The following is a 17,367-nucleotide window of genomic DNA, read 5'->3' as shown; positions in this document are numbered from 1 at the left end:
GCACAGGGCAGAAGCATGTAGAGCAACTATGGCTGAAGTTTGGAAGAATAGTTGACCATGCACTGGACAGATACGTACCCTGTAGAACAGTTCATAATGGGAGGGACCTACCATGGCATACCGTCACCTTAAAGAAACTTCTAACAAAACAGAGAACCTTAGAACATATTCTGAATCGAACATAATGAGGTATCTTAAACTGAATGACCTCCTCCATGGATTCCGAAAACATCAATCATATGAAACTCGATTTGTACTTTTCTTACATGGCATACTGAAAACTTTGGATCAAGACAGTTATGTAGATGCAGTAGTATTTCCTGACTTCCAGAATGCATTTAACTCAAGTATCATACCTACACTTATTGTCATAAGTTTCCTCATATGGGGTGGTTGTTGTTGTTGTTGTGGTCTTCAGTCCTGAGACTGGTTTGATGCAGCTCTCCATGCTACTCAATCCTGTGCAAGCCTCTTCATCTCCCAGTACCTACTGCAGCCTACATCCTTCTGAATCTGCTTAGTGTATTCATCTCTTGGTCTCCCTCTACGATTTTTACCCTCCACGCTGCCCTCCAGTACTAAATTGGTGATCCCTTGATGCCTCCTCGGAGCCGATCCCTTCTTCTAGTCAAGTTGTGCCACAAACTCCTCTTCTCTCCAATTCTATTCACTACCTCCTCATTAGTTATGTGATCTACCCATCGAATCTTCAACATTCTTCTGTAGCACCACATTTTGAAAGCTTCTATTCTCTTCTTGTCTAAACTATTTATCGTCCATGTTTCACTTCCATTGGCTACACTCCATACAAACACTTTTAGAAACAACTTCCTGATACCCAAATCTATACTCGATGTTAACAAATTTCTCTTCTTCAGAAACGTTTTCCTTCCCATTGCCAGTCTACATTTTATATCCTCTCTACTTCAACCATCATGTTATTTTGCTCCCCAAATAGCAAAATTTCTTTACTACTTTAAGTGTGTCATTTCCTAATCTAATTTCCTCAGCATCACCCGACTTAATTCGACTACATTCCATGGGGTATCAAGTGAAATTTGTGACTGGCTCAAGGACTTTACGATAGGGTGGACACAGCACGTTATCTAGATGGAGAGTCATCATCAGATGTAGAAGGAACTTCGGATGTGCCCCAGGGAAGTGTACTGGCACCCTTGCTGTTCAAGTTGTATATTAATGATTTTGCAGACAATATAAATAGTACCCTCATACTGTTTGCAGATGATGCAATTATTTACAATGAAGTGCTGTCTGATAGAGGCTGCATAAATCATGTCAGATCCTTGTAAGATTTAAAAGAGGTGCATCAACCGGCAACTTCCTTTAAACATTCAGAAATGTAAAATTGTGTACTTAAAAAAAAGTAGTCACACATGACTATAATTGGCCAACTCATACAAATACCTGATTGCAACACTTTGTAGGGATATGAATTGAACGATCACATGGGCTCAGTTGTGGGTAAAGCAGGTGGTACACTTTGGTTTATTGGTAAAATACAGTCTACCAATGAGATTACTTACAAATCACTTCTGCAACACATTCTAGAATACTGCTCATGTGTGTGGGACCAGGACTAACAGGGGGCACTGAACATATACAGAGAATGGCAGCAAGAATGGTCAAGGGTTTGTTTGATCCACGTCAGATGTGTTACAGAGATGCTGAAGCAACTGAACTGGCAGCATCTTGAAGACAGACGTAAACCATCTCGAGAAAATCTGTCCAAGTTTCAAGAATAGGCTTTAAATGATAACTCTACGAATATGCTACAACCATCCATGTATCTCTCACATTGGGATCATGAGGACAAGATCAGAATAACAGAGGCATTAAAACACCCATTCTTCCCACATCCCATAAATGAATGGAATGGGAAGAAATCGTAATAACTAGTCTAATGGGCCATACAAGATCAGGATAATTACAGCACACACAGAGGTGTAAAAACAATCATTCTTCCCCCACTCCATACATGAATGGAATGGGAAGAAATCGTAGTATAACGGGCCAATCTTCTACCACGCACTTCAAGGTGGTATGCAGAGTATGGATGTAAATGTAGTAGGCAATCAACACATTCAAGTGGTGTATTTTGAACAGGTAGTAGTTACTCCCACTGCTGCATCTTGAAATGTCAGTTAGTTCAGTATAGCAGAGGTTTGGGGCATGGCTTCTATACAGTACAGCTATTATGGGTATTCCAAAGCCTCTATTTATTCAGCCTAAGGCTGTTATAACAACGCCCACATAATTTTCACATAGCACTGTTCACAGTGAAGGGGAATCAGAGTGGCTGAACCTTCATTAATGAATTCCTGTCTCTATATATCTCTATTCTGCTTTCATGTGCCATTCATCAACATTTAGTACTAATGTTCTGATAGTGAAGAAGATGGTTTTGCATTTCTGGCACTGGCAATTCTAGCCGCTGTAGGAAAAGCAAGTCTGTAAATATTTTGCTAGAGTGCACAAGAATATGGTAACGTAAGCAGCAACCATTAGGGAAGGTTTCACAAATGATTAGACGAAATAAGCACGTGGTACACTTCATTACCTCTATTATACGCCAAGAATTTTCTTGCTTCTTGTCTGTGTTTGCAGGATAAAATGTGTAATAAGCAAGTTTATTTTTGTGAGTGTATTGTGTCTGTGTTTTATTTTCTTGCAGCATACCACAGATATGGAAAGAGCTTGGACCTGAAGTGAAAGAACTTGGTGTACCCATACCAATCTAGACATCAATCAAGAACAAAAACAGTGGAAATGCAAGTGAGGGTGTATACATAATTTCAAAGGAGCAATGTATGTTTGTACGTCTAGCTACCAACATCACAATAAATCGCTCTAAAAAGAGATTTAATGCAGTGTAGCACTTAAACTACATAGTTTTGTAATAAGTTAAGTATAAATATGAAAACCAAACAATGCAGAATGTAGGCTTAGCAAATTCTTCTAACAACATTGGAACTGCTCAGTTTGCTTCTATCAGCCAATCACAGCACAGTACCTCTGACCTCATACAACATCAAAGTTACATCGCGAAAACTCATAAATGCCAAGCATTGAATGCTACAAAAAATTAAACATCTCAAGTTCAGAATCAAACACAAGAAATACATTAAGCATCCATCCCAAAGGTATCAGACACCACATTGATGAACTCTCGAAAACACACAACTTTTCATATGTTTGTTACAATAAAATGTCGAGAAATGTGACGTTAGTGGCTAAACACGCTTCCTATACACCTTACCTTGAGGAGTTACCTTTTGGTTTATTTTAGTAGTTGACTATGGAAAGGATGGGAGATACAATGCATAAATTTTTTTGAGATACCTGACACCATGGTTACAATCAGTAAATGTCACGAACTTCCCAAATACAGAAACCATGAGCTGCACATGGCCTAAAATAATTAATGTAAACTAGAGAAAACAGAAATTAGGATGGCTGAATGAAGACTGAAGCCTTCATATGCATGTGTTACTGATACTACAAACACCTTATTTCACAATGTAACATTACACACCCTATCAGCTGCCACCACAACCATAGGGCGGGTGTTTGGTTTCCATTTTGTGTGCCACAAATAACCATTTGATTACCTGAAAGCTGAGTCAGCAGCCACAGTACTATGTGGAATGACAGAGGGGTATTGTTATTATTTATTTGAGGTACATTTTTTATCAAATCCCTACTCTTTGTTGCTGGAATAATCCGTCACTGATCAAACATACTGAAATAAAGTACCTCTTAGCTAGTATTTTAAATATACTGAGGTGACAAAAGTCATGGGCTACCTCCTAATATCATGTCTGACCTCCTCCAGCAATGATATGCACCCATGGTCTAGTGGTACAGTCTTTTATTAGTCATCAAAAGTTCTTGGTCCTGGGTTCGAACCACACAGCTGCTTTAAGCCTAGTCTGATGATGTGTAGAAGAAGAAACAGAGAAACAGGAGTCGATACAAGAGAGATGAGGGATCCAGCATTAAAATCAGAAAAATGACTATTCACATTGGTGTGTAGAATGTATGAGGCTGGCGATACATCATCTGGCTTTCAGAAAACATCATCTACAAAATTCTGAAAACTGCAAGAGCCAACAAGTGCAAAAATTATTGCATGATCATCTTAACAGTTCATGCATCCAACAAGAAAGGAAATTCTGACATTGTGGTTAATAATGGAAACAAGACTAAAGAAAAATCAAGACATAGCCACAGAATTTGTTGACCCACAGAAGTGTTCAACAATGTCAAGTGGTGCAAAATTCTGAGAAAAATAGGGGTAAGCTATAGGGAGAGACTGGTAATATAAAAAATGTACAGCAGTCAAGATGGAATAATAAGAGTGGAAGACCAAGAACGAAGTGCTCAGACTAAAAGGGTGTAAGGCAAGGATGTGGTCTTTCGCTGCTACTGCTCAATCTATACATTAAAGAAGCAATTACGAAAATAAAAGAAAGTTTCAAAAGTGAAGTTAAAATTCAAGGTGAAAAGATATCGATGATAAGATAAGCTGATGACACTGCTATCCTCAGTGAAAGTGAAGAGGAATTACAGAATCCGCTGAATGGGATGAACAGTCTAACGAATACAGAATATGGACTGAGAATAAATTGAAGAAAGATGAAAGCAATGAGAAGCAGCAGAAGTGAGAACAGTGAGAAACTTAACATAAGGATTGGTGATCACAAAGTAGGTGAAGTTAAGGAATTCTGCTACCTAGGGAGCAGAAAACCCACAATGGATGGAGTGAGGACAACATAAAAAGCAGCCTAGCACTGGCAAAAAAGAGCAAAGAGAAGTCTACTAGTATTAACAATAGGCCTTAATTTGAGAAAGAAATTTCTGAGGAGGTATGTCTGGAGTATAGCATTATGTGGTAGTGAAACATGGACTGTTGGTAAACTGAAAAAGAAGAGAAAAATGGCTCTGAGCACTATGGGACTCAACATCTTAGGTCATAAGTCCCCTAGAACTTAGAACTACTTAAACCTAACTAACCTAAGGACATCAACACACACCCATGCCCGAGGCAGGATTCGAACCTGCGACCGTAGCAGTCCCGCGGTTCCGGACTGCAGCGCCAGAACCGCACGGCCACCGCGGCCGGCAAAAAGAAGAGAATTGGAGAATCTGAGATGATGGGCTACAAAAGAATGTTGAAAATTAGATGGACTGATAGGGTAAGAAATGAGGTTATTCTCCAGAGACATGGCAATGAAGAGAATATAAGGAAAACATTAATAAGAAGAGACAGAAAGGTAGGATATCTGTTAAGACATCATGGAATACCTTCCATGGAAGCAGGGGAGATGTAGAGGGTAAAAACTGTACGGGAAAACAGAGATTGGAATATGTCCAGTAAACAAACAAAGGGATAGGCTGCAGGTGCTACTCTGAAGAGAGAGGAATATGTGGGGTATGCATCAAACCAGCCAGAAGGCTGATGGAGGGTGGAAAAAAAAAGTGGAGGGGTGCGCAGCAACTCGGTGTTGCACGGACTCAACAAGTCGTGGGAAGTTCCCTGCAGAAATAGTGAGCTATCCTTAGCTGCGAAACGTTTGCGGGTGCAGGGTTTGTGCATGAACTGACCTCTCTTACATCCTGTAAATGTTCAATGGGATTGTTGTCGTGCAATCTGGGTGGCCAAAAGCATTCACTTGAATTTTCCAGAATGTTCTTCATACAAACTGCAAACAATTGTGACCCAGTGACGTGGCGCATTGTCATCCATAAAAATTCCACCGTTGTTTGGGAACAGGATATCCACGAATGCCTGCAAATGGTCTCCCAGTGGCCAAACATAACCATTTCCACTCAATGATTGGTTCAGTTGGACCATAAGACCCAATCCATTTCCTGTAAATGAAGCCCACACCATTATGGAACTACCACCAGCTTGCACAGTGCCTTTATGAAAGCCTGGGTCCGTGGCTTTGTTGAGCCAGCACCACACTCAGACACAAATAAATTGGCACTTATTTGACCACATCATGGATTTTCAATCGGCTAGGGTGCAACCTAGACTTAGAGAAAGCTTTTGACAATGTTGACTGGAATACTCTCTTTCAAATTCTAAAGGTGGCAGGGGTAAAATACAGGGAGCGAAAGGCTATTTACAATTTGTACAGAATCCAGATGGCAGATATAAGAGTCGAGGGACATGAAAGGGAAGCAGTGGTTGGGAAGGGAGTAAGACAGGGTTGTAGCCTCTCCCCGATGTTGTTCAATCTGTATATTGAGCAAGCAATAAAGGAAACAAAAGAAAAATTCAGAGTAGGTATTAAAATTCATGGAGAAGAAATAAAAACTTTGAGGTTCGCCGATGACATTGTAATTCTGTCAGAGACAGCAAAGGACTTGGAAGAGCAGTTGAATGGAATGGACAATGTCTTTGAAAGGAGAATATAAGATGAACATCAACAAAAGCAAAACAAGGATAATGGAATGTAGTCTAATTAAGTCAGGTAATGCTGAGGGAATTAGATTAGGAAATGAGGCACTTAAAGTAGTAAAGGAGTTTTGCTATTTGGGGAGCAAAATAACTGATGATGGTCGAAGTAGAGAGGATATAAAATGTAGACTGGCAATGGCAAGGAAAGCGTTTCTGAAGAAGAGAAATTTGTTAACATCGAGTATAGATTTAAGTGTCAGGAGGTCGTTTCTGAAAGTATTTGTGTGGAGTGTAGCCATGTATGGAAGTGAAGCGTGGACGATAAATAGTTTAGACAAGAAGAGAATAGAAGCTTTCGAAATGTGGTGCTGCAGAAGAATGCTGAAGATTAGATGGGTAGATCACATAACTAATGAGGAAGTATTGAATAGGATTGGGGAGAAGAGAAGTTTGTGGCACAACTTGACCAGAAGAAGGGATCGGTTGGTAGGACATGTTCTGAGGCATCAAGGGATCACCAATTTAGTATTGGAGGGCAGCGTGGAGGGTAAAAATCGTAGAGGGAGACCAAGAGATGAATACTCTGAGCAGATTCAGAAGGATGTAGGTTGCAGTAGGTACTGGGAGATGAAAAAGCTTGCACAGGATAGAGTAGCATGGAGAGCATCAAACCAGTCTCAGGACTGAAGACAACAACAACAGGGTGCAACCGATATGGTCACGAGCTCAGGAGAGGCCCTGCAAGTGATTTCATACCGTTAGCAAAGGCACTTGCATTGGTCATCTGCTGCCATAGCCCATTAACATCAAATTTTGTCACACTGTCCTAATATATACGTTGGTTGTATGCCCCCATGGAATTCTGTGATTATTTCACGCATTCTTGGCACGCTCTTGACACTGTGGATCTTGGAATATTAATTCCTAGCGATTTCCAAAATGCATGTTCCTTGCATGTGGCTCCAACTATCATTCCATGTTCAAAGTATTTTAATTCCTGTCATGTGGGCTTATTCACATCGGAAACCTTTTCACACAAATCAACTGAGTACAAATGAAAGCTCCGCAAAGCACTGTCCATTTATAACCTGTGTACATGATACTATTGCCATCTGTATATGTGCATATTGCTATCCGATTAGATTAGGCACCTCAGTGTAAGTTAATTTTTGTAATCTCTTCAATCCTGTCGCAGTCTGTTGCTAAACTTATGAACTTAATATGCATCCTGAGTTCAAATACAGTGAGAACAAATATGGAATGTAATGCAGTATCTCAAGACAGCATTTTATTCACATCAATCATGCATGTAGAGCAATTAGATCAATTCACAGAGAAGCTGTTGTGTAACTAGTTAACATAAAGCAATTATTGTCAAGTTTATTCAGTGAAAGTGAGAAATAAGAAACACAAATTAACAGTCACAGAACTTCGGATTGTGGCAAGGAGAAATGATCACAGTGCTCCTGGAGGCCAATGCATGAACAATGTTGACAGCTCATCAAGTGAATCAGCTGTCCACCTGATGTAGCTACAGTCTGCTACTCTTCACTACAACCAACCTTAGGCAGTTATTTGTAAAATTTTATTCTTCCATAGAAAATGCTGTTTCGTGTTTTATGTTTATTCTTTCTTCGCAAATATGAGTTTGATCTAGATCTAGAGGACATGGTCATGGAAAAAGGTGTTTATGCAATAATTGTCTTTTTCTACGTCCATTACTGGCTGATAGATGTACTCACACAGTGTAGTTAAAATTCACAATATTTTTAACAGATCTTTGTAATGAGTTTGATTACTATTGTTGCTTATTATTCTTATGGCCTTTTTCTGTTATATGGAAAATGTGTTTATACTTTGCGCATTTGTTCCATTCTGATGAACACCATACCATTAACAACATTTTCAAATGTCAGTGTGCATAATGCTATTGCTTGTACCCTTCACTGGAATTTCTAGTCTTGAAAAATCACAAAATTTGGTTGAGAGAAGTTGCATCATCAACCATACAGTCAAGTCCTACATATCCGCACTTTTACATACTTACTGTAATGAAGCTATTTTGGTTTCTCAGTTCTTTCTAAGTTCCATAGCTTATAATCACAACATTTTTACTACAGTGCAGGATGTTCACACATTTACAAAATTAGTACATTATACCAGTAAATATTTGATCATAGACCGATCATTTACATGTTACCTGTATTAATATTAGGAATATAGTTAACCCTTGTCTAAAATGATAAATTAAAACATTCATAAGCAATCCATTCCAAAATTAATGTATTGGGTGAAAATAAATAACACCTACAAAAAAATGCAGGAAACATAAACTGTTACTTACCGTAAAGAAGACACGTTACGTTGAACACAGGCTCCATTAAAAGACACGAAGCTTTTGGCCACAGTCTTCATCAGCAAAAGAGAAAGAGAGAAATGTACACCATTCATATACACAACCAAGCACACCTCATGCAAACATGACCACCAGCTCCGGCAGCTCAAGCCAGGATGGATCTATCACATGGGATGACAGCAGATTATGACGACAAAGTATGTTCCTTCAGACTTAATCAAATGTTGGAATGCTTCACAAAATTTAAAGGGTGTCAGCGACAGACATATAAAACATTATATTAACACTGAAAAACAAAAATTCTTCAGGTTGGGGTGGGATACACACAAAAGTTCTCAAATTTGTGCATAAAATAACAAGACACGACTATCTTTAATAAAAAGTCAGTCTTTTGAACATGGATGTTTCCCAGAGGTGCTAAACTATGCGGAAGTAAAACTGCTGTTCAAAAAAGGGTCAAGAGAGGATATGGGAAATTATTGTCCCATCTCTCTTCTCCCAGTCCTGTCAAAAGCATCTGAAACAGCTGCTACCATCCAGATTCAAAATTTTATTAAAAAATATGAGATTATTTTGAAAATTCAATTTAGCTTCCAATGCGGAAAAAGCACTACAGATGCAGTAAACAAATTTGTTGATAAGATTAGTTCATCATTAGACAATAAGAATAAAGTCACAGGGATCTTTCATGATCTCACAAAAGCTTTTGACTCAGTAAATCATACACTTCGTATCCTCAAACTTGACAAATATGGAATTAGGGGGTAGTACTTTACAATGACTTACTTCATACCAGTGCAACAGGGAAGCAAAGAGTGGTTGTCTCTACAAATGCAGCAAATTACTTTTCCAAATGGAAGACAGTAACACAAGGTCTCCATCAAGGTTATATCCTAGGAACTACTTTGTTTCTATTCTACATTAATGACTTATCAATCAATAAAATGCCCCATTAGTCTTATTTGCAGATGACACTACTGCATTAATTGAAGAACAGGAGCCAGAAACTATTCCTATCAGCATCATCAATACAGCAGATCATTTAGAAACTTGGTTTCATCTCAACACATTAACCCTAAACATCCCAAAAACCCATGTGGCCCAGTTCAGAAAAAAACAGTCAACATCCCAGGATATTAAAATCAATCACAAAAATCAAAATCTAGAAGTCGATTCTGTGAAATTTTTAGGATTGAACCTAGACAAGAATTCGAATTTGAATACACATGTTAGCTATTAAACAAACTATGTAACTTTGCATTTTCAATGCACATATTAGCTAATGCCACTGACATGGACACAAGGAAAAATGCATACCATAGCTATTTCCAGTCATTTATAAGGTATGGTATTGTTTTTTGGGGAAATTTGAGAAACTTAATGTGCATAGTGAAATTACAGAAATAATTGTTAGAAACATGTGTGCTGCACATCCAAGAAAATCATGTTGCCCACTACTTAAAAATCTGAAATTATTAACAGTGTCCTCCCTTTATATCTATGATATTATAACTTTTTTACGCAACAGTTTAGAATTATGTCAAGAGAACTGCTTTGATCACACTTACAATACAACAAATAAAGAAAATTTTATGCTGCCTGCTCATTGTTTAAAATTATATTCTCAAACTCCCCAGTATAAGGGAACGAAAATTTACAACAAACTACAAGCCAAAAACATTCTGAGTATGAACCTAGATTCACTGAAAAGAAAGCTGCATGATACTCTACTTCAGTGATGCTACTACTCAGTTGAAGAATTTGTGAACGATGAACTGAATATTTGAGCAGGATGTAGTTGTATCAATTGTCTTATTATGTAAATATGACATAAGTTACATTAATGTTTAAATCATCTTATTAACCTTAGTGTTATACCAATGAAATTGTATAAACCATATTTTTATGTGTCTCCTATACTCTAATCAAATCATTAGCTTATCTGTGTTATGAGACAAATAAACAACTATTCCTAATTCACAGCAATCTGGAGGGGGTGGAGAAAGGAAAGCAGTATGCAGATTACAGGGCAGAGGAATGCTGTCTGATGGAGTGTGCAGGTCTAGGATGTCCACAGGTGCAGTGTTAGGAGGTAGTGGGGCAGGGAGATGGGGAAAAAAAGAGCGAAGAGGAGAGGAGCAGGGAAAGATGGGCAGGTGTGTTGGCAGAAGGTGGCAAACAAAGAGGCTAGGAGATGAGAATGAGAAGGAGATGATAGGACAGATGGGAGTTATGCTTACAACATGTTCTTCGCTCCCATAACTATCCCAGCCTCAATGTACAGTAACATACCTTCCACACTTCCACTGTTGAACAGTTTCCATCCCCTCTGTCTTATCATCTAATTGTCATTCTCATCTCTCAGCCTCTTTGTTTGCCAACCTCTGCTGCCTTCGATCCTTTTTTCCCCGAGTCCCTGCACCAAAACCTCTTTACGCTGCATCTGTTGGCATTCTAGTCCCTACACACACTGCCAGACAGAGTTCCTCTGTCCCCTGACCTATACATTGCTATCCATTCCTCTTCCCTGCCCCCTCCAGATTGCTGCTGCCATCACAAGTGAGAGTTACATTCTGGCGTGAGCTGCTGGAGTTGGCAGTCATGTGTGCATGAGATGTGCTTTCTTGTGTGTGTATATGGGGTGTGTGTTGCTCTGTTACTCTTTTGCTGATGAAGGCTGTGGCTGAAAGCTTAGTTTAAATGTCTTTTAATTGAGCCTATCTGCAACTTAATGTGTCTTTTTTATGGTTGATATCCTTACATGGAGTTTCCATTGCTTGATTTAACACACACAAATAATTTTAGACTGTTTTTAATTTTTGATATTGTCTTATAATCTTTGAAGGAAAACAAAATATTTTACATCAGTGTAATTGTAGTGTTTCTGAATGATCCGTAGGTTCTTCAAGTACAGAAAAAGATGCTAGTAAATGCAGAATTTTGTTTTTATTACACACAACTAAATATTTTTGTAATTTAGCAATGTTAAGGTAATATTTCAGTTATACCAGTCTTTAAACACTAATGTCTGAAAAAGAATTCCATGAAATGTTTTTGTGGTGCTTTATGAGTTACAGTAATACACACAAAATTAAAGAGTACAGCTGAAAAGAACACCGTACAAAAGGAGTCACTGCAAGTGTTGGGAAACACAAAGAAATGGAAAGCAGCACAGAAATGTACACAATATCACCATTAGCATCCTGAGCGACAGTTACTACAACCACTCAAGCGGATACAGTAATTGTTTGCACTATTGTGTTAATTATAGATGTATTTGGAAGTAAACTTTCCACAGTAAACAAAAATTCACATCTACTTATATCTCATACAGAACAGTACATTTAGAAAAAAATACCAAAATATTAATGTTATTCAGCTGTAAAGTGTATATTTACCTCCCACAGAATATGCTGCAGAATTTGTCCATTTTCCTTATCATTCCGACATATACTTTCAAGCAGAGACATCTTGTCTGTGTCCATGGGAGATCTGCAAGATTATTAAGACTTCAGCTTGAGTTTGAGGTTCATTTTATCATTTGTTAGACTCTTCACATCATTAAGAGAGTGGTCAAAGTTTTTTAAAGCTGAACTTTCTGTGACACGCTAATTCTAAGTGATGACTAAAGTAATTAATTTCTTCTTCTAATATTATGTTTCTGAATGTTAGCTGTTGTTTTTGAACTGTGACTGACTGTTGACAATAAACTTAATTTCAGAGTAGATGTATTGCAAGGTTGTGGTCGGTATGTCCAACTGTTTAAAGAGTCAAACAATGGAAAATTCAGGATGGAGCAATGAAAATATTATGAAAAGGTAGACTGCTACTCACTATACAGAGAACAAATGGAGCCGAAAACAGACACAACAAAAAGACTGCTATACATTTAAGCATTCAGCCAAAAGGCATTTTTCTAAAGTAGAAAAAAAAAAAAAAAAAAACACACACACACACACACACACACACACACACACACACACACACACACTCTGTATAACAGTTTTTTTGCTGTGCCTGTTTGTGATTCAACGTCTCTTCTCTATGGTAAGTAGCAATCTACTCTTTTAATAGTATTGTTTAAAGAGGTACCTAAAGAAGTTCTCAAATGGCCATCATATGTTTACCTTATTATACATTTCTGAGCCCTTCTTTTTAGATCAATAAAGTGTTCCCCAGAATATTATGCCATTAAAAATTAGTGAGAGAAAGGGGAGAAGTAAGTTGAACTTCTGAAATTTTTAACTCCGAAGTTTGTAATCACTCATAATGCAAAAGTTAGGAGCTAAAATGTTTAAGATGATTTATAACATGTAACTTCCAGTTCAGGTTATTATCAATACAAACACTCAAGAATTTGGAATATTCTGTGCATTCTATCGATTTTCCTTCATGCATTATTTCAAGTGGTATGGTAAAGTCAGTACATAACTGACAGCATATTTGCAGAAAACCAGTTAATAAAAAGAAAATTTTCCTTATGTTTTTGTGTATCGGTTACTTGTACCATCACAAGAACAACTATTTTAACTTCTTGATATATGGGTGATTATAATTAAGCTTTCCCTATTTAACACTTTATAACAGAGAAATGAATTACCAGACAAGTGACAAACTTGGTAGCATTAACGTACAGAGTATGGGGTACATGATTTCTATGTGTCACAGCACCACCGTCCAGTTCCAATTATGGCCACCAGGTGCTGTGGGCAGTCATTGAGATTCCTAGTCTCACACACCTGACCGGTCACAGCGCACTTGTTGACGTGTCAACATGAGTTTGGACAAAAGGAGCAGGGCATTATTGGTGAAGCTCTATTATCAAAACAACAATAATGCTGCAGCTGCACTTCGAGAATATTACCAGCTGAACTGATTACAGAAGGGTCCGCTTTCTCCAGCTGCTGTGTGGAGCATGATGACGAAGTTCGAATCAAATGGAGAACTGGACTTCGCTCCAGAATTAGGCGGACGACCAGTTGTACCACAGATGGTTGATGAAATTGCTGTTGCTATGGCTGACAATGCTGCACGCAATTCCTGATGATCAGGCAATGTGCAAGCTGTTTCACAACAGTTGAACATCCTGTGGTCCACTGTACAGAAGGTACTTCGAACCATGCTCAAATGGTATCCGTACAAGATCCATATCGTATAGCAGATTGCACCACAGGACGCACAATGCCATATTGATTTGGTTCTCCACTTTATCGCAAGGATTGGAGTTGACGAGGGCTGGCCCTGGACCATACTATTGACAGATGAAGCTCATTTTTCTCTGGCAGGTGAGGTGAACACACAAAATTGTTAAGTGTGGGGATCTTCACCTCCACGGCTACGTTCATCATTGGCCCATTCTTTATTGAATAGTTTGGCACTCAAGGACCAAAGACGTGCAGTGTGACTGGAACCCGTTACTGCGATATGCTTCGCCAGCATAGGACCTGCCCATACATCACTCGTGAAGTTCATCTGCTCCTCTTAAACACATTTGGAAATGATTGAATTATCAGGCAATCATTTTCAATTGCTTGGCTGGCACAATCACCTGATCTCACTCCCTGTGATTTCTGATAATGGGGCTACCTGAAGGACAGAGTTTACCAAGGGAACAGTCATATGTGCTGATCTGAAGTGCAGCATATCAAGAGAGGTAGTCAGGATACTTATGGACATGCTTCGTTCTGCTGTGCAGAATGCAGTCGTGCGCTTTCAGACTATTCTGGACACTGATGGGCTCCATACTGAGCCACTTTTGTAGCAGTAATGGTACTGGAATGTAATGGTGTGATATACTGGAGCAGCACATTACAAGTGTTTCAACTGAACTGATTCTCCATTATTTCTCTTCCCCATGCCCTTGACATTAATACTACCAAGTTTGGTTCTCGTACGGTAATTAGTTTCCATGTTATAATGTCTTAAATAGTGAAAGTTTAATTATAACTACCCAGTACAATGGCAGGTTATTTACACACAACAAAGAGCACACCCAACATTGATCCCTGAGGAATACGTTCTGAGTTTCTTAATATTTTTCAAAAGGGGGACTGAATCTCACAAATTTTGCCATACTGTGAAGTAGTGAAAGTGGCAGCCAAGAGACAAATGTCAATTCTTCCACAATCCTCCTTTTATAATTACCAGTGAGGAGCATTTGCTACGGCAATGTTGCTATATTGACATTTTTACTCTTGCTGCCATCACCATACTATCGTAATGAAACAGTCACAGATGCATATCACTGACATGGTTTATTTGGCACCACATTTCTTGGTTCACAAACCTGCTATCAATGTGGGTCACTGATGTTTAACAATGGAGGTGTGGCTGCTACGTTGACAGAGTCTCGGCAATTAGCAAAAGAGGATATATGCCTAACAAAGCAATATGGAAATTGCCGGAAGGCTTCTGATTTCTGCTGATTGAGGGTACAGCAAGAATGACATGGAGAAGTATGCAGAAAAGTGAAGTGGGCACCTTATGCACTTATTCCTCTGGCTACCATTTGCATTGGTACCAAGTACAGCAATACTCCAACAGAATGTGTGTGAGTACAGCTGAGTGGTTAACTACTACTGATAACACCCTGATTTTAAAAGCAAATTTATGTGTGTTGAAGTTGTAATTGGTAAGATACACACAAAATTTCAAGGTCGGTTGAAGGTATGAAATATTGAGATAAAACTGCAAATGTTTGCCATTTCAAAACTGATATGTGAGACCTCTAATAAGAAAGACTCAGAGAAACAAGGTAATAATTTAAAAGAACACATTAAAGGCACATTTTACAAAGCCAGTTTTTTTTAAGCCATAAGTCTTTTAATTAGTTTAAAGGTGTCCTCCATTTTATCCTCTCTTATGTTAGGTAACTATTAAACCCAACATCATCTGTAATCTTTGTTGCATTTTATAATCCTGGTCTGTCTGTATTACTTCCCCACCCCACCCTCTCCCCCACTAATGCTTCTTTAGGTGCCACAGAACTATTTCCAAATACCTCAGCAGATGTCCCATTAATCTGTTCCTTTTTCCGGTTAACATGTACTGTTCAAATGTTTTTATTGCCTATTCATATTAGTACTTTATCTCCTCCTTCCACTCTTAACACTCCTAAACAGCAACACATTTCAAATGCACCCAGTGTCATCATCTCTGAACTTCTCATGATCCCTGTTTTACTTCCATGGAATGCTGTGTTCCAGGTGTACACTTCCAGGAACTTCCTCCTCAGTTCTGCATCGACGGAGCTCTTTTATCTAAGAATAGATTCTTCACTTGTGCCAGTACTTCTGGTACCTTTGTTCCTTTGGCTATCCTGTACAATCCTACTTCCTCTGGAGAGTATTTTCATTTCTGCCACCATTGTGTTGTTCCCATTTTTTGTTGTTAAGCTAGTCACTTTTCTCTTTTCTAGTACTCTTTACCACCTTCATTTTTCTCTGGTTCATCCTTACACTATATTCTGCACTAATGCATTCATTTCTTCCAACAAGTCAAATGAAAGAAAATGTGTGTGTGTGTGTGTGTGTGTGTGTGTGTGTGTGTGTGGGCGCACACGCATGTAGACATTGCGTCCCACAAAGACATTTTTTATCTGAAGACAAATCCTCCTATTTCTGTGTTTCCGAATTTGGCTATTAGGGGTTGACTTTCCAAAGACAATGAAAAACACTTTTTTTTTTGGATATCTAACCCAGAAGTCAAATACCAGTTCTAACAGATGTAGCATTAAAAACGATTTATTAGTAATTTAATAATGATTTATTTTTAAAAATAACTTTCAGCCACTATTTCACCCCTTAGTAGTTGAATTTCCAAAAATGCTCAATAAAATAGTTTTTTTTTTAATTTCTGACTGAGAAACCAAATACCAGTTTTTGTACTTTTAGCTTCAGAACTGCCTGAACAATGACATATTTTAAAAAATCCTCTCATCCATTGCTTCACCCCATTAGGTGTGGAATTTTGAACGATCCCTTATTATTTGATGCCTAAAGTATAAGATGAAACATCCTCTCATCCAGTGCTTCACCCCATTAGGGGTGGAATTTTGAACAGACCACTACTAAACAATGCCTACAGTATAAGATGATCACCCTCCCCAAATTTCAAGTTTTTGTCCTTAGTGTGTGATAACGAGTCAATGAATCAGTCAGGCCCTATTTTGCCCCCTTAGTAGCTGAATTTCCAGAAACACAAATACATAAAAAAAAAAAAATCCTAACAGAGAAGCCACCCACGAATTTGCATAGATATAGCTTTAAAATGCCTTAGTGATTATTTAATAATGATTAATTTTCAAAGCAATTTTGACCAATTATTTCACCCCATAGGAATTAAATTTCCAGAATTGCTGAAAAACATATTTCTTTACTTCTGACCAAGACAGCAAATATCAACTTTCGTAGTTATAGCTTCAGAACTGCATTAGTAGTGACATATTTTCAAAAACCCTTTCATCCTCTATTTCACACCCACACAGGCGGAATTTTGAAAAAATTCCTTCTCAAGTAATATATACCTTCATAACATGTACATTTCCTAATGAGATTCATCATAAACAATCCATCACAATTTGAGA

General features: G+C 38.2%; 1 protein-coding gene across 1 annotated transcript in view; it reads right to left on the bottom strand.

Annotated features, from left to right (window-relative positions):
- LOC124591556 (serine-protein kinase ATM-like) overlaps window positions 1–17,367 on the bottom strand; it is a 456,741-nt gene that overhangs the window by 127,585 nt on the left and 311,789 nt on the right. Inside the window, exon 32 of the mRNA XM_047131742.1 lies at window positions 12,182–12,275. Coding sequence (XP_046987698.1) covers window positions 12,182–12,275 — 94 coding nt within the window. The remainder of the gene's footprint in view (window positions 1–12,181; window positions 12,276–17,367) is intronic.

Source organism: Schistocerca americana, chromosome 2 (genome assembly GCF_021461395.2).
Source record: "Schistocerca americana isolate TAMUIC-IGC-003095 chromosome 2, iqSchAmer2.1, whole genome shotgun sequence".
In the NCBI taxonomy this organism is placed as follows: domain Eukaryota; kingdom Metazoa; phylum Arthropoda; class Insecta; order Orthoptera; family Acrididae; genus Schistocerca; species Schistocerca americana.
The sequence above is the reverse complement of the archived record's forward strand: the minus strand, read 5'-3'. Positions and strand labels throughout refer to the sequence as shown.